Source organism: Cynocephalus volans, chromosome 2 (genome assembly GCF_027409185.1).
Source record: "Cynocephalus volans isolate mCynVol1 chromosome 2, mCynVol1.pri, whole genome shotgun sequence".
Taxonomy (NCBI): Eukaryota; Metazoa; Chordata; class Mammalia; order Dermoptera; family Cynocephalidae; genus Cynocephalus; species Cynocephalus volans.
This window is the reverse complement of record NC_084461.1, coordinates 171662248-171686013: the sequence shown is the minus strand read 5'-3', so window position 1 is coordinate 171686013 and position 23766 is coordinate 171662248. Positions and strand designations below refer to the sequence as shown.

The window sequence follows — 23766 nt, the reverse complement described above, 5'->3', positions numbered from 1 at the left end:
CTTTCCTTTTTAAGGCTGAATACTATTTATTCCATTGTATGGATTGACCACATTTTGTTCATCCATTCTTTGGTGGACACGTGAGTTGCTTCCACCTTTTGGCTATAGTGAATAGTGCTGCTATAAACATGGATATGCAAATATCTGTTCGAGACCCTGCTTTCAATTCTTTGGGTATATCCTCACAAGCGGAATTGCTGGATCATATGGTAATTCTTATTTTTAATTTTTTGAGGGCTCTCTCCATTTTATGATGCTCACATTTAGGTGTACATTTTGGAGGAATTGCCCATGTTTGGTAAACTGAGACACACTCAGTGTAAACATCTGTGCCCTGTGCACCCAGCGTCTGAGGGACCAGAGAGCCTTCCGACACCCACAGGCAGGGCTACTTCGTAGCATGGGAGAGGGGGCAGAACCCACAAAGGGGGCCCCTGTGCCCAGTCCTGTAGCTGAACTTGGCCTGCTTCTGGCTGTTGTCCTGAGGCTGTTTCTCTATTGTTCAGAGTGTAGAGAGCCAATAAGCTGTGGAGAGGGCCTTTTCCACAGTGTTGAACTTGGCCACACCAGACCAATCAGTAGTGTCAGGGAATCTTGGTACTGAAGTTTCCTTCCCAGCCCTGAGCCTGGACTTTAGCACCGGTCAAAGGTTCCCAGAACTGCCCAGCCAGAGCAGCCAGGCCAGGTGAGCGAGATTCCTGTAGCACTTTATTTGGGACTCTGCGCCTGTGTAAACTAACACTAGTGATTTCCCCCCTCCACCTCACTAGCTAGCTGTCCAAGTTTCCTTTGTTACATAATCAGGATTAATTTAAGCAGGCTGGTTCATTCATTTAGACATGGTTAGAAAGAAAGGTGAATATGCGAGAGGGTCAGAGTCCCTTATGGGGCTGCCCTGGGCAAGTCCCCTCGCTCTTATGGCCCTTGGTTTCTCTTCCGTCAGCAGGGACAGCAGAAGGAGGGGCTGCTCAGGTCTTGTGACACATTCCAGTGCCAGTGTGCAGGGATTACAGGTGGGTTTGTTCCCAACCAGGCCACCGTCCCCCTAAGCAATGAAGAGTCTTAGGAAGGAATTAGTAAAAAGCACATCTTTCTAGGAATTTTCTGTTTATCCAAAAAAGCAGAAATAAAAGCAGCAGTTATGCCAGACCGAATGCAGGGGGCTTTTTATTCTTTATTTCCTTTCATCATCACAGAGACTGTAGAATGTAGGAGCTGGTATGAGCCCCACTTGCAGATAAGGAAACAGGCTCAGAGAGATGAAATAACTTGCCTAAGGCCACACATCTACCAGGAAGCTGCAGAACTGGGATTCAGGCACAGGTGGGGCTCCAGAGCCTGTTCTGCTAGCCTTGGACCTTCCTGGGGCTCTATTCCATTAGAAACTTAAAGGCCACGTTACCTATGTCAAGCTTTGCTGGTCAGAGGGATTGGGGTAGGGTTTCATTCTTGTGCCTTTGTTATGAGGGTGCAGGGGCTATGGCCTGGAGTTCCCAATACCAGAGCCCTGTGGCTGGTAGCTTCGTTTTGGGACCCTGGAGTCATGTGTGTGGTTGCTGGTCATCCTATTCTGTAGTCTAATGGGATTCAATTCAAACTTGTCCTTTATGCCAGAATGCCATTTATCGGCAAGCAGAGAAAAACACACTAGCAAAATTAGGATAGTTTTGGGGGTGGTTGTTAATGAGAATTCAAGCTATTTATATTAACATAGGGGGTGATTTTCTCCTGACCAGGTAGGGAACATGCTGGAGCCTTTCTAAAAATAATCACAATGAAGATAGACTTGAGCACCGACTGTTCTGTGCTAGGTGATCAGTGCCCTTAAGTTTTCTCATTTATTTGTCTCAGGAAGCATGCGAGATAGGGGTTTTTATAGATGAGGGTACTGAAGTTCAGAAAAGTTAAATAACCTACCCAACTTCACACAGCTGAAACGTAGAATAGGATTTCGATTGTGAGGTGGTTGTGGAGAGAGGCCATCTGTGTGTCCTCAGGTCTTGATGATAGCAGCAGCGTAGAAGCTCACTGTGTTATTGCTGAGTGAATAGAGGAACTTTGAGCCCATTCATCCAGTTCTGCCCAGAAGGGACACTGCCTTCCTTACAGCGAGGTCTGCCCTGACTATTTGATTCCCTCCCTGCCCCCCTCCCCACCCCATTGATCCCTATCCACCCCCATCTCTATGGCCCTTGAGCCTTTCATTTGTTTAGTTCTCCAACCAGGATATAAGCTCCTTGAGGGCAGGCTGTCTCTGAGCACTGGGTTGGAGGCTGAACAAATTTTCTTTGAGAATTTCTGGCTGGGATTTTACGCAAAATATGGTGGGAGGATGGTCAGAGGGGTGGGGCCTTGGCGTGGCCAGTCCTGGTGCAGTACCGTCCAGCTCTGGGTGCCTGGGCAAGTCACTAAACCGTATCCTCATTAGTGAAACAAAGGGAGGGGGCCAGAAAGGTGGTAGAACTCTGAAATCAAACAAAAGCTCCCAGGACCCCTGTCCTGCAAAGCCAGGAGCACAGCCTCTGTCTGGTGAATCTTGAACACCCTCGAGGTGCCTGGATTCTCTTCTCTCCCTGCACACAGTAGGTACCCCATTCTGGGCTGGGTAGATGTGTTTCTGTGGCACTTCCCTGTGGACTCTTGTATTCAATTTGTTCTTTTATGTAACATTATGATGCTTCGGCAAGTTTACCTATATGCCAGGAAAATAAAAGACTTTTGAGAATGAGGCGTTTCTCCAGTCTGCCTCTGACATCTTGTCCTTGCATGTCAGTGGGATGTTTATGAGCCAGTGACATCGACAAGGCTGGCTGAGTCAGTGGGAGGCCCTTAGCAGTCCAGTGTACTAGCAGTGAATTGAATTCTTTCTTGCAAGCAGCCTGAACATTGGAAGGCTTTGAATACTGATGGAGTGCCAGGCTGGTGTCTGTCAAGATGTCCTCCTGCCCATGACCTTGGCAGGCGAATGGTTCAGGCTCTTTTCAAGGAGGGAAGATGGGTTTGTATTGAACGACTTGCTATGGCCCAGCCCCGTTTGAGTCCAGTGGCCAAGCTGATAGCCAGGGTCATGGAACAGAGTGAAGCTGTGTCACTACCATATGCCTGGTAGTGACGCAACTTTGTAAAATGGAGATAACTAGCTGCTGATATTACTGTTTTTACTATTATAATTATTCTGTAAATAGAGGCATAAGGGTTCAGAGAAGCAAGTTGATTTACCTGAGGCCATTCAGTCTATTAGTGACAGATATGGGACTAGAACTTTGACCTAGCCCCCTGCTCCTCTTGCCAGAGCAGGGCAGGTGGGTGGGAGTGACAGCTATTCAGGCTTCCCCTCCAGCCCAATGCTCTTTTCCTTTCCATCTCCTAGTGAGGTTACCAGTCGCACCCATGGAATCTCAGCCCTGTTATCTGGAATCTGGGAATTTACCTTACCTGTATGGCAGATATTTTAATCCCTTAGGGCTGGCCACAAATGGAATGTTCTGAGTATCTCCAGGGTATATTGGCTTTGGCTAGGCACGGATCCTTTTGCCCCTCCCTTCTTCTGCCATAGCATATTCTAGAGAAGGGGAGGAAGCCAGGTTTGTCTCCCAGGGTCAAGGAATGTTGGAATGGTATCCTTTGAGCCACAGGCAAGGTGGCGAGCAGCTGACCGTGGGTTGGGAGGGAATCCTAAGTACTGTGTGATGTTACAGCATCCTTGCAAGTGGCTGCATCTTCAGAGCACGGCCAGCCTGTCCAGTGGCCTAGTAGTGGGGGCTTCTACTGCCTGGGCCTGCTGCCTCCTCCCAGATGTGGAGTGCCCACCTGACCTGCTTGCTTACTGTGTGGCTTTCCATAGCTGCTGTCATTTCGCCATCATGTGCAGGAAGTAACCATGGAAAACACTTGACTGTACAGTAAATTCCAAACTCTTTAGCAAGGTATTCAGAGCCTCCCATAGTCTAGCCCCAACCTGCCTTTCTTCCGGCAAACACTTATTGATAGTCTAATGTTGTGGCCCCTCTCCTGAGTCCGGGGCTCCCTCTCCACATGAGCCTTATGTTGCCTGCAGCCCCTGCACACCAGACCCTCTGCCACAGATCCTGGTTCCCAGTGACACCAGCCTGCTCACATGCCCCTGCAGCCAGAACTGTTCTCCTTTCAATGACCACTTTGCCCATTTTTTTTCTCCTAAAGTAACATAGTCAAAAAATCAACTAGTGTAGAAGCTCTATCTCCATCTCTTGAGGTTTAATGTACCGTCCCTCTTTCTAGGTGCGGCGCAAATGGCTCCTCTTCTGGCTACCCTCTCAGGGTTGACATGATCTGGGGTCTTCATCTTTACACTGTGGCACTCCCGCTGTGGCCTGACCCAAGGAGAAATGGGATTTGGTGCTGTGGCTTCTTCCCCGGGAGGCTGAGGAACTTGGTTATTGCTGTCTTGGTAGAATTGTATTTTCTGCCATATGTGTGTTGGAATCTCTTCACTTAATCTTTTTGTCCCTAGAAACAGCAGTACCCCCTGAAGCATGCCCCAGTGGACCCTGAAGCTTTTAGGATTGTATCTGAGGCATGGATGTGAGGAGGCATGAGTCCTGGGTGGTCCTGGCCCCACATTTTAGATGTGGCAGGTGACCAGGAAGGCGAGACTGTGTCTGGTCTGTTGAGAAGGATGAATGGGACCCTTCTGAAGACTGGGATTCCCATGAGGCATAAGTGAAAAGGCAGAAGAGCCCTTATGGTTTGTCTTCATATGCACGAACCCACTTCCTCCCGCCTACCCTCAACGTCGGTGACCTGAGTGCCAGAGGAAATCTGGGGCTTCCTGTAGATGAGAAAGGGAAATTGACTAGATCTGATTTTGCTGGACCTGTGTTTTCCACCAGGTCTCATCTCTGTTTTGTCTTGGTCTACCTTTTCTGCCTGATCTCCCAGAGAGCCGGCCCTTCTGCTTGCTCCAAAATAGTGGATCTCAGCAGGGGCTTTTCAGAATGCATTAGGGAGCCATTTTCAGAATGTACGAGAGTATATACCTGGACTCCCCTTGCACAACCCCACTATGTGATCCTGACATGGAATCATTCTCCCACCCACCCCCCCTTTTTGGAAGGGGGGCAATGACTATTTTGGGGGAGTCATTTTTCTTTTTCTAGTTTCTAAATTTTAAGAGGACCAAATTTTCTTTTTGTATGTATATATTGTCACCTACCTCCCCATATCTGCGGGTTCCGTGTCTGTGGATTTAACCAACCATGGATCGAAAATATTAAAAAAGTAAAAATAAAGAATAGCAATATAACAATAAAAATAGTACAACCCCCCCCAATACAGTATAACATCCATCCACATAGGATTTACATTGTATTAAGTATGATAAGTAAGTAACTAGAGATGATTTAAAGGATACAGGAGCATGTGCTTAGATTATGTTATTTTATATCAGGAACTTGAGCATTTGTGGATTTGGGTATCCATAGGGGTCCTGGAACCAATCCTCCCTGTGGATACCAAGGGACAACTCTATATAAAAGTATATTCTCTTTGTGTATTTATGTTTGCCAGTTTGGGAGATATAAAGAAAACAAGCATGTGATTTGGAATTTTGAACTTGTGAATAAACGTGGCTGTGCTTCTGATACCGTGAATGTCGAGGTCCCCCTAAAGGATTTTTGCATTGCTCTGCTTGTGGTTAACGGCTGCTTGGGGAGGATGCTGATCCTCATGCTTCATTTTGGATGATTTTTACATGGGCTTTCCAAGGGCCGGGGTGTGATTGTCAAAAGCTCTATTAAGAATCCATCTTCTGTGAATGAGTTAGGAACACTGGTAGTTCTGAACTCGGGGTGCTGAAAGTTTTACTGCGCTTGGTGCTCCTTGATGTGGTTTGGGTTTCTGCTTTTGTAGTGCGTGCCTCCTATTCTGGATTCTGGAGGGTGAGACAGGGCTTCCCAAGGCCTAGATGAGGTCTGTGGCTTTATTCCAAAGACAATCCTTTCCACAAAGCACTGTGCCAAAAAAGCCTCTTCCTCCTGGCCTAGTGCACTGATTTGTGGTGTGGTATTTCAGTGAGGGGTGGACTCTGTAGGAACGTGCTCCTGGGCCTGATCCTTTCTGTCGTGGGTGGCTGTTGAGGAGAGCAGGCCTCACGGTCGGTGTCTTAAGTGCGTGACCTGCGGGAACATGGTACTATGGATGGGCTGAAGAGGAGGCTTGAAAAACAGGGAGGGGCTGTGGTCTGGGCCTGCAGTCTAGTGTAGGCATTTTCCTGTGGTTGGAGTTAGTAAATGTCAGTGTTACTCAGGAACAGTTGGCACACAGGATAGAATTAAACTTACTACTTTGATTTCTAATTCCAAAGCAGATACTGGGCCACAGAGGCTAACATTTTGGGGCATTTTTGTAGTGCTTTCTAGGTGCATGAACCTTATTTCCTTTCTCTGAGAGGAAGCCTGCGCAGAGATTGCCAGGCTCCCTGATGCCAAGTTGTGCTGCTCATGGCGTTGTGAAGCTGGCATGTCCCTGCCTGTGACCCCATTGCACCTGTCTCAAAGGAGGAGCTCAGCACATACTTTGGAATGGACCAATGAGTAGATTTTGCATTATCATCTCCTGATCTTAAAAGTGCCACATGTACTCTGAACATGGGAAGTTTTTTATTTTTGAGAAATTGAGAAGGGAGGGTTGAGACATCAGCATCCCCATATCAGACAGGCAGTCAGTGGCTGAGTGATGGATGCTGTAGGGACCTGGGTCTGGGCTGCGATGTCCTTTGCAGGACAGGGAGGCGAGAGGGCCCCCTGCCAGGCTCAGCTGGCTCCTTCACTTTTCTGCTCCTAGGCCCAGATCTGAGGCTTCTTGTCCACAGGATCTTGGGCAAGTCGCTTTCCTTCTGGGGCCCTAGTTTCCCATCTGAAAGGCAGGGGCTAGGCCACACGCATTCTGTCCCCAGGGCCCTTGCAGCTGCTGTTACATGATCTCGTGAGCTCCCCTGGGACAGAACACTTTTTCCACTCTCCCTCCTCCCCTCAATAGGAGGACAGGTGACAAGGCAGGCCTGAGATGTTTTGTCCCTTTAGGGGAGAATTTGAGAGAGCAGCACTGTCCTGGAGCCCTCCTGTAGAGTCCTGGTTCTGGAGCTGGAGGGGCTTGCTCAGATCACACAATGAATGGCAGCCCCAGGCCTCCCGGTTTCTGGACCAGCCCTCTCTCCCCTCCCTCCCCTTTGAGACTGAGCTGCAATTATGCAGGACGCTTCACAACACGCAGCGGGCTCGGTTTCTTCGACACTCCCTGTCTCCTCTAGGCGCCAGTGACACAGCCTCCTGTCTCTGGGCTGCTCCCCGCTGACCCCAACCGTCTCTGCATGGCTTGCTAGAAGGTCTTTCCAGCGCCTGGATGTTCTCTGCACTTTGGCTACGAGGGTTCGGTTCGCCCTCCCGTTGGCTCCAGCTGTGTTTCCACAAGTGTGCTGGGCAAGGTGTGACTGCTTATGAAATGAGAAAGGCAGTTCGTTGCCAAAGACTCACGTTTAGGAAGTGCCTTGTTAAACCCAGCTAAACAGGTTTCTTTCCCGAAGGACTTCCCAGAGCCTTTAATATGCTAATATGCATTATGAATTCCCAAGAGGGCAGGACAAACTGTGAAACTGTGAATGGGAAGCTAAATTGTAAAGAAAGGGGGAGAGCCATGTCGCTAGGTCTTGGACAGGAACTGAAACCCAACAGGAAAAGTGATTTGTGAAATTCTGTCTCCGGATATGTGCCTGTGTGCGCGCGTGCGCGTGCGCGTGTGCGTGGGGGGAGTGGTGTTATTGTTTTTGTTTAATCTCTGCTCCCTCTCTGTTCATCCTGATTCATTCATTTCCTTTTTCCTCCTCTCTACCCTCACTCTTTTTTCAGTATTTTTAAAAATTGTAGTAAAATATATGTAACAGAATTTGGTCTTAACCGTTTTGAAGTGTACAGTTGAGCGGCATTGCGTACATTCCCGATGTTGTGCAACCGTCACCACTATCCGTCCCCAGAACTCTTCTCATCTTGCAAAACCAAAATTCCATACCCATGAAACACTGTCTGTTCCCCCTCCCCCAGCCCCTTGCCACCCTCATTCTACTTTCTGTCTCTGAATTTGACTCCTCTGGCTACCTCACTTAAGTGAAATGTTACAATATTTTTCCTCTGCGGCTTGCTTATTCACTTAGCATAACGTGCTCAAGGTCCATTCGTGTTGCACAGCATGTGTCAGAATGTCCTTCCCTTTTTAGGGCTGAATAATATTCCACTGTATGGATAACCACGATGGATGCTTGGGTCTGCTTTCACTCACCCCCTGACTTTTTCCCCTTCTTCAGTACACAAAGTAAATAGAAAATACCCAGTGCTCGCTTTTACACTTTACCAAAAATTTAAAGCAGAGACTGATTATTTGTCTCTCCTACTCTGGCCACCTCTGCCTCCCTCCTTACCTGCCTGCTTTCAGCCTCTCTCGGACTCTCTTCTGAGTCTGGTGTGGGGTTGGCCACTCCTGGTCTCTGTGCACCTTATTGGCACCCCAGGAGGTCCAAGCCATTCCCCTCGTATCCCCCACTCTCCTTGTTTTTTCCTGCCCTCAAGCGGGTGCTCCGTGTAGGCAGATGGAGGAAGTGAAGGTGCTACAGGAGTAAAGAGGCACTGGCCCAAACCTTGGCCCCCGCAGCCACAACGAGCCCAGCCAGGACTTGACTGGGCCCCCTCCATTCTCATGGGCCACTTGCCTGTATCCTGGGTGAGTGTCATTAAATTGGCCTGCCTTTGAGTAGACCACCCCTGGGGACAGAGAAGTCCATGGAGGGTACACAGGTACCCAGTTGTCCTTTTCTTTTCCATAAGAGGATGGTGCATTTTGGGCTAGTAATATTTACTCCAACTGGCTCAGCCCTAACTTAAAAAGGGGAGGGGGTGAAAAATCAGTCCTAAATTTCCCTTGTAAGTCTTGGTGTGATGCTAATTCCTGGCTGCCATGAGTGGTGTCTAAGGGGGAGACCCCCCAATGACTTGACATATGGGGGGACAGTAGTTGTTGACTGCCTGCTGGTGAGCCAGGTGTTTCCCAACAGCTCTCTTGGGAATTATTACAGAGGAGGTCGGCCATGCCCCGAGGATAAGGAGGCTGCCAAGGTCCCAGGGCTGACCTCCCAAGGACCACGCTGCTTCCTGTCCTGCCCCACTCCCCCCATTCCTCACCCACTGCCCTCGCCCAGCCACAACCTCCTCACTTAACCAGGGGTGAATCCCTTACCACTGAGGCTGGATGGAGGACATTATTAGAAAGTGCTAGGCTTGAGGAGCCTAAATGGTCACTCCATGGTTCTCCAATCTGAGTGCTGATCAGAGTCATCTTGGGAATTAAAAAAAGTTTTGAATCAATGCATGTTGGGGTGGTGCCCAGGGATGAGTATTTTTTAAAAAACATTTCCCAGGTAATTCTGATAATCCACTGCTGCTCTGATCCACACCTTCATTTTCCAGTTGAGGACACTGGGGACCAGAGAGATGAGATGTCATAGCCCAGGGTTACTGGGCCCTAGCCTGAGCCAGCATCAGGTCCAGAGTTCTTGCAACAGCTAGTCCTGGATGCTCTGATTTTTTCCTCACACTACCTGCCACCCTGCTTGCCCGGGATCTTTGGTTTCTGCCCACCAAAGATGGCCTTCGACTGTAGGCTGGTCTTGCAAACTGGCAGGACCTTGTCCCAGGCCAGAAATCCCACAGCAGGAGGAGGTGACCCAGGCTTGAGCCAGGGCTTCATCCCTCAAGTAGATGCGCTGCTGCAGCCCCATCCTGAGGTGTGTGGACCTCTTCCCTGGGATACGACAGGCAGGAGACACCCCTCATTCACAGGCCCAAGTGAGGCCCCTAGGGACAGGCCACCCCTGCTCTGCCTGTGGTTCAGCAGATCACATCCAGGTTTGAGAAATGCTGTGTCATGTGGACTTTGCATTGAAGATCTAAGTGAAGGGGTTGGTAGCAAGGACAGGTAAGTTCAAGGAAGCTGGTTCTATTTAGGGGAAGTGTCCCTTTACCATAGTTTATATCCTTAGGTGCCTTTGTTTGATTATCCATTCATTCATTCAACAAATATTGACTGGGCCCCAGGATTAGTACATCTTGCTAGGCACTGGAAGTCTGCTGTCAGACACAGTCCCCACCCTGACTAGAAGGTCATATTTTAGAACCATATTACTTAGGCTGTCCATGAATCACCTTCAGGTCTCCTCTTGACGAATCCTTCATTATTGCTCACAATAATGATGGTAATAGATACATACTCCCTTATTTAATTTTCTCATCCATTCCCTCCAATGACAAAACTCAAGCTCAGAGAGGGTAACTAACTTGCCCAGGGCTGCACCATGAGTGAGGGCGTCAGAATTCAGTCCCAGTTCTCTCTGGTCTCAAAGTCCGGCTCGATTGCCACGTTGTCCTGCCTGCTGTGGTATACCTTTGTTTGTCATCAGGGGCAATTGTAAGAAAAAGTCAGGTGAATTACGAAACTTTATTTGCTCTAAAACTTGAGCAGTTTCAAATGTCTTTTAGAATTTTGTGCTGGAGAGCCTCTGCTGGTCTTTCTTTCCAAAGTGAATGCTTCACCTTGCCCCCGACCAGCAGCCCACCCAGGCGCTAAGTGCAGAGCTCGTGACCATGATTCAGGTGCCCTCTGGTAGGTGCCTTGGCTTATTTCTCCTTCCCTTGGTCTTGTTAGTTTATAATGTATCCTCTTACTAAACCACCTCGAATCCTATTTGAAATGGGTTAAAATAGAAATCAATTAAAAAACAAAGAGATGCAGGGACCTGACACCATCCATTCCCAGAGGACACCTGCCCAGGTCCCTGGGACCCAGATGTCCGGCGACTGCCTCCCGATGGGCCAGATGAAGTTTTCACCACTCTGTGGTAGGAAATAAAGGGGAAAATAGTGAGTTTCAAATAAAGCTAAATTTAACTTAAAGAACAGTTCTTTCTTTTAAGTATTAAAAAGTCCTTTTCTTTTAGGAAATGACGATTGTAATAGAGGGTGGTGGTGGTTGTTGCTTACGGTGTCATTGTTATGTCCTTTTTTGGCAAAATAAAAGGTTGGCAACCGTGTGCCTGTTTTCTTTGTGGTTTTAGTACCTGGTGAAATCTGAAATCTGAAAAAGGCCATTATTTGGGTGATTGGTTTTCACACTGTGGCTCTGAGCCGTGGGGTTCCTGGGGAGTCTCTGCCTTGAGGATTGGCAGGGAGCTCATGGGTGGGGCCCAGCGCTCTTGGCCCCATTTTCAGTCAGAGAAGCCTGTCTTCCTTTTTATGTATTGGGGTTTTTGTATGGTCCTGTTTAGAGAGAAGGATATCCCCTCCAGAAGCTGGAGAGCCTCTCATCTAGGTTGTGGGGGTGGAGGAGTGGGGGGAGGACAGGAGGGAGGGTAGGAGGAGGCTGCTTCTTTGATAGGACTGAGCTAAAGTGCATCTTTCACTTGGCAAGTATTTCTCACCTGCTGTACTAGTCGGGGGTTCTCCAGAGAAACAGAGCCAGTAAGGTATGTGTGCATGTGTGTGTCTATATCTATATACAGAGAGCGATCTATATCTAAATCTGTCTATTTAGAGAGCAAGAGATTGAGAGATTTAGTTCAAGGAATTGGCTCACCTGATTTTGAGGGCTGGCATGTTCAAAATTTGCCGGGCAGGCTTGCATGCTGGACACCCAGGAAGAACTGATATTGCTGCTCGAGTCCAAAGGCGGTCTGGAGGCGGAATTTCTTCTTCCTTGGGGACCTCAGGTGTTTTTCCCTTAAGGCTTTCAACTGATTGGATGAAGCCCACCCACACTATGGAGGGGAATCTGCCTTATTCAAAGTCTACTGATTTAAATGTTAATCACACCTAAAAATACCTTCACAGAAACATCTAGACTGGTGTTTGGTCAAATGTCTGGGTCCTGTGGCCCAGCCAGGTTGACATGAAATAAACCATCCAGCCTACTCCAGCACCTTTTATGCCTGGGTGGTGTGATGGGGATAACAGAAGGGAAAGTCAGGTCTCTGCCTCAAGGAGACAGGACTGTGCCTAGGAAGAAATTAAGAGCAAGACCATTTATATTTAAGTGCTAACTTGTAAAAATGAAATGTGAAAAGTATTTAGAAGTGATGTGGTGGATGAGGGCTGGAGGATTTGGGGAGATTTCATAGTGGGTATTGAACACGAGCTTTCAGAACATGGAGTTTTCAGGTAAGTGAGGACACAGAAGCCTTCAGAACCAGAGTGGGAAGCACAGGATAATAATATATAATAATACCTAATAATAATGCTTCAGTTTGTCTAGGACTCCGAGTTTATGAAGGGTTTTTACATACGTTGATTTGTTTGCTGCTTGCAACAACCCTGTTCTTTTAATTGATGGTCCTGAGGCCCAGAGAGGTTAAGTGATTCATCAGAGGTCACACAGCTTGCCAATGGCAGGGCAGGGTCTTCCTACCCTCCTGTCCCCATCCTTTTCTCTCTTCACTGGGCATAATGAAATCCATGTGAATGTGTGTATGTGGGGGGAGGGCGGGCTGGGGGGGAAGTATTCCAAGACAGAGAGAATAAATATATGTTCTTCACCCAGAAATCTCGTGAAACTCAAAAATTGCCTGTTCTCTCTCTCTCTCTCTCTTTCTCTCTCTCTGTGTCTTACCATCCTCGTTAACTTCCGTTTTTTTCATCTTCTCACTCCCCCCTAGACACGAATGCAGAGTTTGAATCCAGATCCCAAAGCCCAGTACACAAGTATCTATGGAGCCCTCAAGAAAATCATGCGGACTGAAGGCTTCTGGAGGCCCTTGCGGGGCCTCAACGTGATGATCATGGGCGCGGGGCCGGCCCATGCCATGTATTTTGCCTGCTACGAAAACATGAAAAGGACTTTAAATGATGTTTTCCACCACCAAGGAAACAGCCACCTAGCCAACGGTACTTTGAAAGCGTTTGTCTGGAGTTAGAAAGTTCTCTTCTTCAGCACATCCTCCCCCCGGGTGTTCTTGCCCGCGAGCCTCGTCTTCGGCACCGTGCTCATGAATAAAGAACTCTGGAGTCGTGTGTGCACACACGCCCAGACACACGCACACACGCACACACACGCTTTTCTCTTGCCCCTTCTCAGCTTTCTGAAGCCTGGGGAAAATCGGTCCCAGAGGTGTTTCAGTTTTTATTGTTGTGTGGGTTTTTTTCCTTTTTTTTCTTTTTTTAAACATTCAAAAGAAATTAATGATCAGACCTAGGAAAAAGCACCCCGAATAGAAACAAAACTTTTGAATGCTGGATTCAAAAAAAAAAAAAGTTATCTGGACAGCTTCTTTGAGACTATTTAAAAACTGGTACCAAAAGTCTCTACAACGCCGAGATCTAACTAAGCTTTAAAAGGTCAAGAAGTTTTATGGCTGACAAAGACTTGCACCAGCGCAGATGGCCTTTCCCACGTTAAGCTTCTGGGGATTTGGAATTTTACCCCCATTCTCTTCCGTTTGCCTGAGTTGCATCTCTCTGCGAGCAAGGGCTGAAATGATTTTGTTTTGTTGTTTTGGGGGAGAGAAGCGGAGTGGGGTTGCGAGTTGGCGGGCGGCTCTTACATAAGGCATGTTTTACTAGGCCAGGTTGCATGGTTATTTTCTCCTCTTTGGGGAGGTCAGCCTTTGTTGTTTTTTTGTTTGGATATGGAATGGGAATATGGATGGCCCCATGAAGTGTACTTATTCTCACAACATTAATTTTTCAACAATGGAGAGGTGGATGTGACCAGCAACAGGCTTTTTTATTTCTTTCTCTTCTTGCTCTACTCAGAGAAAACCAAAAAGTGCCCCTCTCATCAGCAGACCTTGGTAATAAGTGCATCTAGCTGGTTTGCAGACCTTTGTTTTTGCTTTTTAAAAATTGGCTGTTAGTTGCATTTTTTGAGACGGTCACTAAGAATCATGCCCTGATGCTACCCCCAAACCCGTGACATTGGGGACCCTCTGGTTGCTGAAACTGCCTTATGTAACAGTTGAGCTCCCTGAAGGGGGTTTGACAGAACCCACTTTATGCCAAGTTCTGCCCAGCGCTGTTCCTGCAACATTGTGGTGTGTGCTGCGGTTGTATTTTGACCTTTCTGGGAATAATTATAAGTTTGTGTGCAGGAGGGAGGCGGGTATTCTGTGCCTTTCTGGAGAGTTATCCTGGTCCCCCTCATTCCTCCCACTTTCCGGTGGTAATTTTAATTACTGGGCAGTGTCACCACAGAGGGAGGAAACCCAAAGCTGAAAGCAAAATTCCAGACCTAATTCAGGCTTTTGAAGGTCCTGGTTCGTGAAGCCAGGTCTGAGGAGACCCTCTAATGGGTTGGGTCATCCCCAAGACAGTCACGGCTTTACAAACTTGCCCTGGAAATCTACCAGATGCAGATGATTGATTCTGTCTTCCTTGTCTCTTGCCCGTTTTCTTAAAAGTGGCTGGAGTTTTAATTAAGGAATTTTAAAAAAGATTTATCTTTTGACTCTCCTCCCCTACTTCAGCCATATACATGATATTATCTCCTTTGATTGCACCAGTTTATGGGTAGAGTGAGTTAATCTGTAGACAAAGAGAGAACTAAAATCTAGACCGTGAAAAAAGCCACAGAGTGTGGTGATTTCTGGATACCATCCAACGTCATCAGATCTATCCTTTCCCCAGGGTTGACTACAAGAAAGAAAATGAGATTTCTGCAAGATCAAAATGTCAGTGTGCCTATGTTAACCTCCCCTATTTTCATCCAGTATTTCCACAATCACTTTAGGGTCTTAAGAGTCAATGCTCACCTGTGTGGAGCTGGTAGTAAATTTTGCTTCTTAGAAAGCTAAGTCCAGAGTTCCTTCTGAATTTTAGGTTCCAGGAATTTCCTCAGAACACCCTGTTCCAGAGGGTAATTTTCTGGAGTTTGTTTTGCAGGGATAGCTGGGAGTATGGCCACCCTGCTCCACGATGCGGTAATGAATCCAGCAGAAGGTAATGTTTCATGGTCCCAGGGAGGGCAGTAGGGGGTGTGCAAAGGGGCAGAAGAAAAGGAGATGTGGGGAGCGGTGGGGAGGGAAGGTGGCCAGGGGGACTCCTTGCCCCTGGAGAGAGCAAGCAGGAGAATTGAATTCTTTACTACCTTATTAAAGGTCTAAGAAGACACATGAGCATTTGAGCTTTATGGTAATTCTGGTCTTATAAACAGATCCATTCAAGTGTGTTCCACAGACCAGTAGCATCAGCATCTCCTGGGAGGTGTTAAAAATGCCAGTCCTCAGGCCCCACCCCAGCCCTGCTGAATCAGGATCCCTGGGGATAGGGACCAGGACTCTGTTGTAACAAACTCTCCTGGTGATTCTTTTGTGTGCCTTTCCACTTCTAAGACCTCACACACGTGCTTCTGGCCTTGTTAATCTTTATCAACCCTAGGCAAACTTCAGAGGAACCATCAGAGGCCATTTATTAGAGCTTGTGTTCAATTTGCTTTCTAAAAAAAAAAAAAAATTGAAGTGTTACGGAACATTGCAAATAAGAAAATGTAGACAGAATAGTTTTATGAACCCCTCCTCTCCCCGCCATCCATCACTCTGCTTCAAAAATCCACATTTGGCCATTTCCTTTTAGCTGTCTGTCCCCACATTTTTTTTCTTTTGAATTTTGGGAGTATTATAAAGCAAATCTCAGCTGTGCAGACTTGAGTTCTGTTTGCTTTTTATATATCCTAGAGTCTTTGGTTGACTCGGGTCTGAACAGTGAGGGACTTTTGGACCTGGTGCTGAGCATGCCTTCAGCTGGGTTATTCTCTATCTGGACGTGGCTTTAGATGAGATGTGGATGTCTCCACCTTTTCCCCCCATCTGAAAAGGGGGGGGGGACTAGAAGGGAGAATTGGAGAGAAAAATTTCAACATTCAAAGTCCTGGGTTGTAAGTTTGTTTTTTGCCTTTTAAAGTTAACATTTCTTATTTGCTCTCAGCTGTCTCCCATGTCCTAGCAGACAAGGGACTTGTTCTGACCTTCAGGGCCGGGATGGGTCAGATTGGGAGGTGAGAAGGGGAGGAGTCTTACCTCCTGGGTGCTGAGATTTACCAGATGGACGGGTGGAGAAAGACGCTCTGTTTCATTCACTCTGGTTTCCTTCCATGTGCAGCGGGAGACACGCTGGGGGACTCGCACCCTCCTTTTTATTTAGAGAGTAGAGACTCAGAAAGACAGCCTGTGTTCTGTTTTATCTAACCACGTTATCTTAAGAGATGTGACATCCTTGAATAAACCTGTCTTCATGGCTTGTCCTATGATGATGTGTTCAAGACAGGGTGCTTTGGGGCCAGGAAAGAGATGTTCTCAGGTAGGCAGGGTGACGAGGAGGTTTACCTATAGGTAGCAGGTAGTTCAGTGAAAAAGTGACAGACTTTCATGTTTAATATCTTGGGCTTCTTTTTTTTTTTTAAGGCAATTCATACAGGGACGTAGTTAGTGACCGGTTAGTTAGACTGCATTAACCAAGCAAGGGTTTTGTTTATATTTTTTAAAGGAGGCAAAAAGTGAGGTTCAGCTTACCTCCTGTTATCCTTGTCATTACTATTGATTTAAAGTCTTTATTTCCTTAAAAGTAAAACACATTGTGTGTATTTATTTGGCAATACGTGCGGACCATTAAAACTCTAAGCCTGGGCACCCCAGTTAGCCTCATTTGCTTTTTGTCCTGGTAACTACCAGTTACTTTTGTATTAACAAAGCCAGGGTCTTCACTGGAGGCTGTCCTTGAACTTGGGCAGACATAATTCTAGTGTCTGTTCCAAGCACACTGACATTGAAGCTAAGATCACTGTCAGAAGTACAGAGCTCTGAGAATAAGTGAGGGGACATGCTTCCAATAGGAGGGTTGGGGACAGAGGAGGGCAGAGGGGCTGGGAGGCAGGGTTCGGATTTGCAGTGGGGCAGAAGATTACTGCCAGGGTCTGTGAGATCAGGTCAGCTGATCTGCTCCAAAGTGGTTTGGAGGCTGCCTTAAGCAAGGTTCAGGCAAGAGAGCCGTAAGGAAACACCCACCTTCCTGGCAGTGGGACCTGGAGCTAAAAGTGGAGTTTTGAACCGGGGCTGCCTGGAGCTGGCCCTCGGGGCCTCTCCGGCTGGGGCTGTGTGTGTGCTCGCCCTGTGAGACCTGCTGCCAGAGTGTCTAACTTGCTTGTTTCTCTTTATGGCTTGGCTTCCCAACCTGGGGTGGGGCCAAACCCAACCAACTGCCCGCTGGCTGCCCGTCTGGCCACAGTCGTGAAGCAGCGCATGCAGATGTACAACTCACAGCACCGCTCAGCCCTCAGCTGCATCCTGACGGTGTGGAGGACCGAGGGGTTGGGGGCCTTCTACCGGAGTTACACCACGCAGCTGACCATGAACATTCCCTTCCAGTCCATCCACTTCATCACCTACGAGTTCCTGCAGGAGCAGGTCAACCCTCACCGGGGCTACAACCCGCAGTCCCACATTATCTCAGGTGGGCTGGCCGGGGCCCTCGCCGCGGCCGCCACCACCCCCCTGGACGTCTGCAAGACCCTCCTCAACACTCAGGAGAACATGGCTCTCTCCCTGGCCAACATCAGTGGCCGGCTGTCAGGCATGGCCAATGCTTTCCGGACGGTGTACCAGCTCAATGGCCTGTCCGGCTACTTCAAAGGCATCCAGGCAAGAGTCATCTACCAGATGCCCTCCACAGCCATCTCCTGGTCTGTCTATGAGTTCTTCAAGTACTTCCTCACCAAGCGCCAGCTGGAGAACCGAACTCTATACTAAAGGAACAGGCATGGGAAGTGGTTCCTGAATCTTTTATTTTCAGAAGGCTTCCTCCATCCCCTTACTCTGAAACCCACAGGATTGCTTGCAGGTGCTCCTGTGGGCTATCTGCTCCCTGAGGCCTTAGAAAGAGAGCAGGGCGGGACAGCCGCTTACCAGAAGGCCGTCCATGGGGACATCCCAGGTGGTGGTGGACAAGAAAGACTTTGCAAGGGGAGTGAGCGATTACTCTTCCCCTGGGAGGAATGTAGCTTTCCTTCTTCACTGTGGCAGTCTCCTGCCTTGATCCTTAGATCACACGGTGAGGAAGAAAATACGCAGTGACTGAGATCATTAAAGAAAAAAACATTTTATGTATATAAAAGTTCCATTAACAGTATAAAATAGATGGATAATGTTTATCCTTTATTTTTCTATGTAGAAGTTTTTGAATTTGTGTGTGTGCTTGTGTGTGTCTACACATAGTATTACAGCTGGGAATATCAAGCTGTTTTTTTTTTTTTAAATAATAAGAGGGCTGAGTTCTTCCATCCGGTTAAGTAAAATGGCACCAAAGTAATAAATTGCTGAATATGGCCTAAAACTGTGTTTAGCACACCCAGATGGAAGTTTCACTTGAATGTAAAGTAATAAATATTAAGTTTATATTTTGAATTTCTTTTTTTGTGGGGGAGAAAAAGGTACTTTTGAAAAATCAAAATAATGATATATTAATTGCAGCTACATTTTTTTTTTTTTTTTTTCCTAATTCAGTCACTTTCATGTGCCTTTTCCCTGTGTCTTTCCTAAAAATTCCAGGACCAAAGGTCTGGCCCTGGCACTTTTTCTCCTGCTGTGTACACACATGCACACGTGCGGGGTGGCAGGGTCTCTTACACTGTGGGAAGGTGGGCCCCAGTAGAATGAGGATGTCTAGTCTTTAACCTACTGAGACTGTTTCCTCTCCTTGTGAGTGATGTGAATATCTGCCTCCCTGGGTCAGCACTTAGAAGCCCTTAACATGCCAACATTTGGCTACTTGTTGGCAGGCAGTTGGGATAAATGCTACTTTTATCCTAGGAGCTATTTCTGCATCAACCTTTTAACTCAGGCACTTCAGGTAACTTGGTCTATGTGTGTTTTGACTTAATCTCCTCCTGTTTCACTCTGCAGTCTAGGGATTTTTAAAAACACAGCAAGCATGTCTCAAGCATTTGTCTATCCCCCTGTTCTGTCCCGGCCATTCATTGTCCTGTCACAGCCTCTCCCGGCATAGCATCAGAAGCTAGGCCCTCCAGCCAGGGCCCCACTGCTGAAACCTGACCTGGACCCTCATACCTGACTGAGCCAGAGGATGCCTCTCTGGAGCCACCTGAGAACACGAGACCTCTTGCTTTCTGCAGTGGTTCCTACGGAGTCAGAGTATCGCTAAAAGAGAATACAAGCCTGTTTCCTGTAGCTACTCCATTTGATGTGCTGCCAGACCGTTATCCAAGGGAAGGCTGAATGGCTTCACCATTCCCTTTTTTGAGCCCCTCCCTTGAACCTGTCTTTGAAAACGGGCAGAAAGAACATGTATGTTTTCATTTTGGTGGGCCTGGTCCTAACCTGCCGCCACAGGCCATGGCCCATGTGTGCTTCTCAGCTATCTCAGCCCGAGAGTCAGGCCTGGGCTCCTTTGGATGCTATTACGCCTGAGTTTTTGTCTTAATAACTATGAGCAGTTTTATAAAACAATTGACTTCCTTTTTCAGATCAAGGATAGGAGAGAGCTACGTTGGGTACCTCCCACGTGGGCCCCATGAGCAGGGCCTTGCTGATGGCCTGTCCCACCTTAGAGTTAAAACCTCCCACCCCCTCCCCTTACCACCCCACCCCACCCCCCACGGAAACCAGTTATAGTAACCTTCTGGCCCACACGAGGGTACAGAAAGTCCGCAGAGACTATGCTGCTGCTGGAAATGTTTACATCTGCTCTCTAAACCTGCCTTGGGTTAGTGTTGGATAGTTTCAAATTCTGCTAACGGAGGAAAGATATCAAATTCTAAATGCTAAAGTAGAATTTAAATCAAATTCTAAAAACATTACCCTACCCCTGCCCCTTTTGTCCACTTAAGATTATGCCAGACTGCTGCAAAATATTCCTAATTTTCTGTAGATTTCTGTTTTTTGGTGGCATTTAGAAAAGAAACTATTGACGTTGCTGGGAAAGCTCCTTTGGGTAAGGGGTTGTAAGAAGGAGAAATAGGTACTGGATTTCAGAGCCCCGTGGGTGTGGAGTGGGAGCCCTCTTGGCGTGGTGATGGATGGTGGGGCTGGTAGCTGCCTATCCTGCAGTCCGGAGGTCGAGTGAGTGATGTAGGGCAAAAGCTTTGAAAGTGGGGAGCAGTAAACAGATGTGTTTGTTAATTTTGTGGGAATTGTTGCCCATGCAAACTGCAGTCTGGTTTTTGATTGTGACTGACATTGCAAAGTGCTGAATAGGAAAATGTCTTCCCACCTCCTCCCCAGTGACCGACTTAATGAACCATGGCACATCTTGGTCATTAGTGTCTTTGGAGTGACATCTACAGCCAGGGCAATGTCTCTTGAGCGCAGTACTCATACTTTAACATGGAGTGTGTGTGAGCTCTTCTGCTGAAACTGATTTGAGGTTCAACCACTTGTAGATCTGTTGTACTTTTTTATTTTAGAATAAAAAATAGATTTTTCTCAAATGGGATACATCTTCAATTCATGACTATTTTTTCTTAACTCTGGATTGAATCTAGCAATTTATTGGCTTGTGTGTAGTTCGTGTTTTTCTCTTTTCTATCTTTCTTTTCTTTTGTTTTTTAATGCTAATGTCTTATTTGCTAAGTGCCAGCCTCCAAAATCCCCCTAAGGCTACATCTCCAACACATTGTTATGCTTATAAGGTTTTATTTAACTTTATTTAAGGATGATTGTGTCTGTGAAATACAAATGTACTGCTGCTTCCCACCTGCAAGACGCACAATGTATAATGGTGAGCAAGTGTTGTTTCTTACATTTCTTAAATGCCTGTAGTAAATATTGTTTCCGCCTCTCAATTGTTGCCAGCTCTTTGAAGAAGGGGAGAAATGTTTGTTTGCGTGTGGGAATATTTCTGATATGCTGCTACAGTTGTAACACTGGAGCTAGAGAAAATAAAACATTGATTTCTGAAGTGTTGTGGGCTCTGTGGTGGGAGTATTGGCACGAGAGGAGAGCGGATGGCAAGAGACCTCATTCACAGAGCCTGTTCCTAGTCCAGTTTTGCACATTAAGGACCACGGTCTACAGCTTTGGTAGCACCTGCTCTCCCTCATCCCTCCTCCCAAAGTGGAAGCAGATCGTTCCTGGCTCAGCACAGAGGCATTCGCCTGGTCTTGCCAGGGCAGGGGCTGGGAGCCTCCTGCTGGTGATGTCTACCATGCCAGGGAGGGTGGCAGCCTTTCTTTCTGGGTGTGGTGGGCTGCAGCGGTGCCCTGGAAAAGGGTGTGCTGCTGCCTATTTTCTCTCTCACATCCCTCTGTGGAGGTTTAGTCTGGATCCCTCTGTATGTGGAAGTTCCTGAGGGTGACCAGAGTCTCCACTCCCTGAAGGTTACAGCTTAAGCCAGAGAACGTAACCTTTTCTGGAGGGGGGATGGTCTTGGACTCCTTTGAGAAGCTAAGGGCAGCTTGATTCCCACAATGTTGAAGGTCACAGTGCCTTTCAGCAAGACCATTGAAGCCTGTAGCGAGGGTGCAGAGTTGGAACTGAGGTCAGGTCTGAGACCCGGCCAAGGGCAACTGTGCCAGGAGAGGTGGGAAGGCAGCACTGGTTAGAGGGTGGAGAGGACTGGAGAGAAACTTCCTGCTTTGTCATTTTACCAATTGCCAACACCGAGCTACTGAAAATTCACCTGTGGCCTGCATTTTCTTCCACTTATCTGGTGAGTGGCGGCTAAGGGAGGACTTGTTTCAGTACATTCAACAGATATTTCTCCTCTCCCTGCCCCATGAAGTCAGTCAGCCAGTGAATCTGCAGAGCCTCATGCTGGTGCTGGGGGGCAAAGAGGCTTGAAGTGTAAGATGTGGTTCCTGTCCTTGCAGGCCTTACAGCCTAACAGGATACAAGGAGAGACAGACTTCCTTGATACAATCCAATCTTGACCCACCAAGATGGCAGTGAAGGCTTTCAGGGAAGGAAACAGCAGCATCATGCCCAGTAGCTCCACGAGGCAGCCACCTTGTCTGTCTGATTCACTGCTTTATCCCCAGCCAGTGGTGCACTGGAGCCAGCCCTGCACCTGCTCCCTAGAGCAGATGATGTGCACTTTCCCCCAGCCTCACATTCAGTAATAGCATGTTGGTAGCTTGAAATCGGTAACAGAATAATTACACCACAGAAATAGGCAAGTGCTACAAATCAGGGCTTTTGCTTTTCCAAGAGCTGGCTTACCAGAACACCACTGGTGGCTTGTAACACAATGCTTGGTGTGTGCTAGGTGCTCCGTAAAGTTTTGTTGAGAGTAAAAATATGGTAGATAGAGCTCATCTTCAACCTGGGGTCTCTTTAGTCCTGCCCCTCCCAGTTCCTGGCCTGTCTCCTTGTGCCAGAAGCCATCTTCTTTCAATATTCGAGAGCTTTCTCCAGCATGTCCACATTCCTCGAATTCTCAGAAAGGCCATCAAAGGAAGGTGTTGCCTCTAGTCGATCAGCCACCCTCCTAGGAGAGACTTCACTCCCACCCACAGGAGTGGCCTTAATGAGGCAAACATCTCAGAGAATAGTACAATAATCCCAATGTTGCTCTGGAGAGAGACACAGCACCAGGAGGGAGAGGAGGTGAGTTTCTATTGCTTACAGGGGAATAAAGCCTTGTCTCTGGTCTAAGGCAGAATGCAGGGAGTGGCGTAAGAATAATGAGTGCAATTTGGTAGGACAGAGCTTGGATGGTAGCCATAAGCACTCTGTAGGAGATAAACTGCAAGGGAGAGCTTTGGCTGCCATAGTAAGGAGTTTGACCTTGAATCAGTAGGTAATGGAGAGTCAACAAGGGTCTTCGAGCAGGGGATGCAATGACTGAGCTCGGATCTAGGAAGTCAGCTGGCAGAAATGCACAGGACCAAGTGGAGAAGGAAGACAGGAGGCCAGGAGATGGTCTGGTGTTATAGTAGAATTGTCCAGAAGAGCAATAACTAAGATAAAGGCCAGAGAGACTGGAACATAATGAACACTGGACTGACAAGAGTGTGGAGCGGAGTCACTGGAGGCTGGGGGCACAGGACTGTAGGGCAAGCTGAAAGAAGGGGGAAGATTTGGCTGAGAGGGCTAGCAGGTGTCGGCAGAGAAAATGCTTATCTCCAAATCTGTAGCTCTCTCCCTAGTCCTCCTTGGCTGTGCAGAACACTCAATGGCTCCCTCTTGAGCTCCCCTCTCCTGGCTTCCATTTCTCTCCCTCTTCCAGGTCACCCACCTTCATGACTGTCTTCTTTGCCTCCCCCCGCCGCCCCCCAGCTGCAGCTCCTTTCCAGGCTGTCTAAATGTGCCTGCTTGGAAAGGTTCTGCTTCTGGGCCTCCTGTCTCTCCACATTCACTTGGTGCTGATCTGTCCTCCTCTGGGAAGACGATCCTCAGATGTGGGGCTGTAGCACCTCAATGCTTCTCTTGAACCCCAGATTTTGATGTCCGGCAGGAGATCTCCCAAATTTCAACTTATCCTCTCTCAAGAGACTACCCCTCCTTGCTGCCAGAGGCTTAGCATGTTCCTCACTTGCTCAGAACCTGCAAGAACTCCTCGTTGCTTATTAGATTTAAGAATAGGCTCCCCTATATAAAAGGTAGCGCCCAATTTGGCTTCATGTGTATGGGAATAGAGAGAAACAGAACAGGACAGCAGGTTGAAGGCATAGGACCTTTAGGTCTCAGTCTCCCGAACAGGCTAGTGCCACATTCTTTCCAGGCCTTTGCTCCCACTGGAATGTCTTCCTCCC

General features: G+C 47.7%; 1 protein-coding gene across 5 annotated transcripts in view; it reads left to right on the top strand.

Moving 5' to 3' along the window:
• The window catches only part of SLC25A37 (solute carrier family 25 member 37), a 38276-nt gene extending 17327 nt beyond the window's left edge, over positions 1–20949 (top strand). The window contains exons 2-4 of one of the 5 annotated variants that reach the window (XM_063086052.1): positions 12728–12956; positions 14949–15005; positions 17286–20949. In XM_063086052.1, the coding sequence (XP_062942122.1) occupies positions 12728–12956; positions 14949–15005; positions 17286–17806 (807 nt within the window). In that variant the 3' untranslated portion in view covers positions 17807–20949. Of the gene's footprint in view, positions 1–12727; positions 12957–12986; positions 14102–14948; positions 15006–17285 lie in introns of those variants that run through there. The other 4 variants (XM_063086056.1, XM_063086055.1, XM_063086054.1 and 1 more) reach the window with 4 other exon arrangements.
• The last annotated feature ends 2817 nt before the right edge of the window (positions 20950–23766 follow it).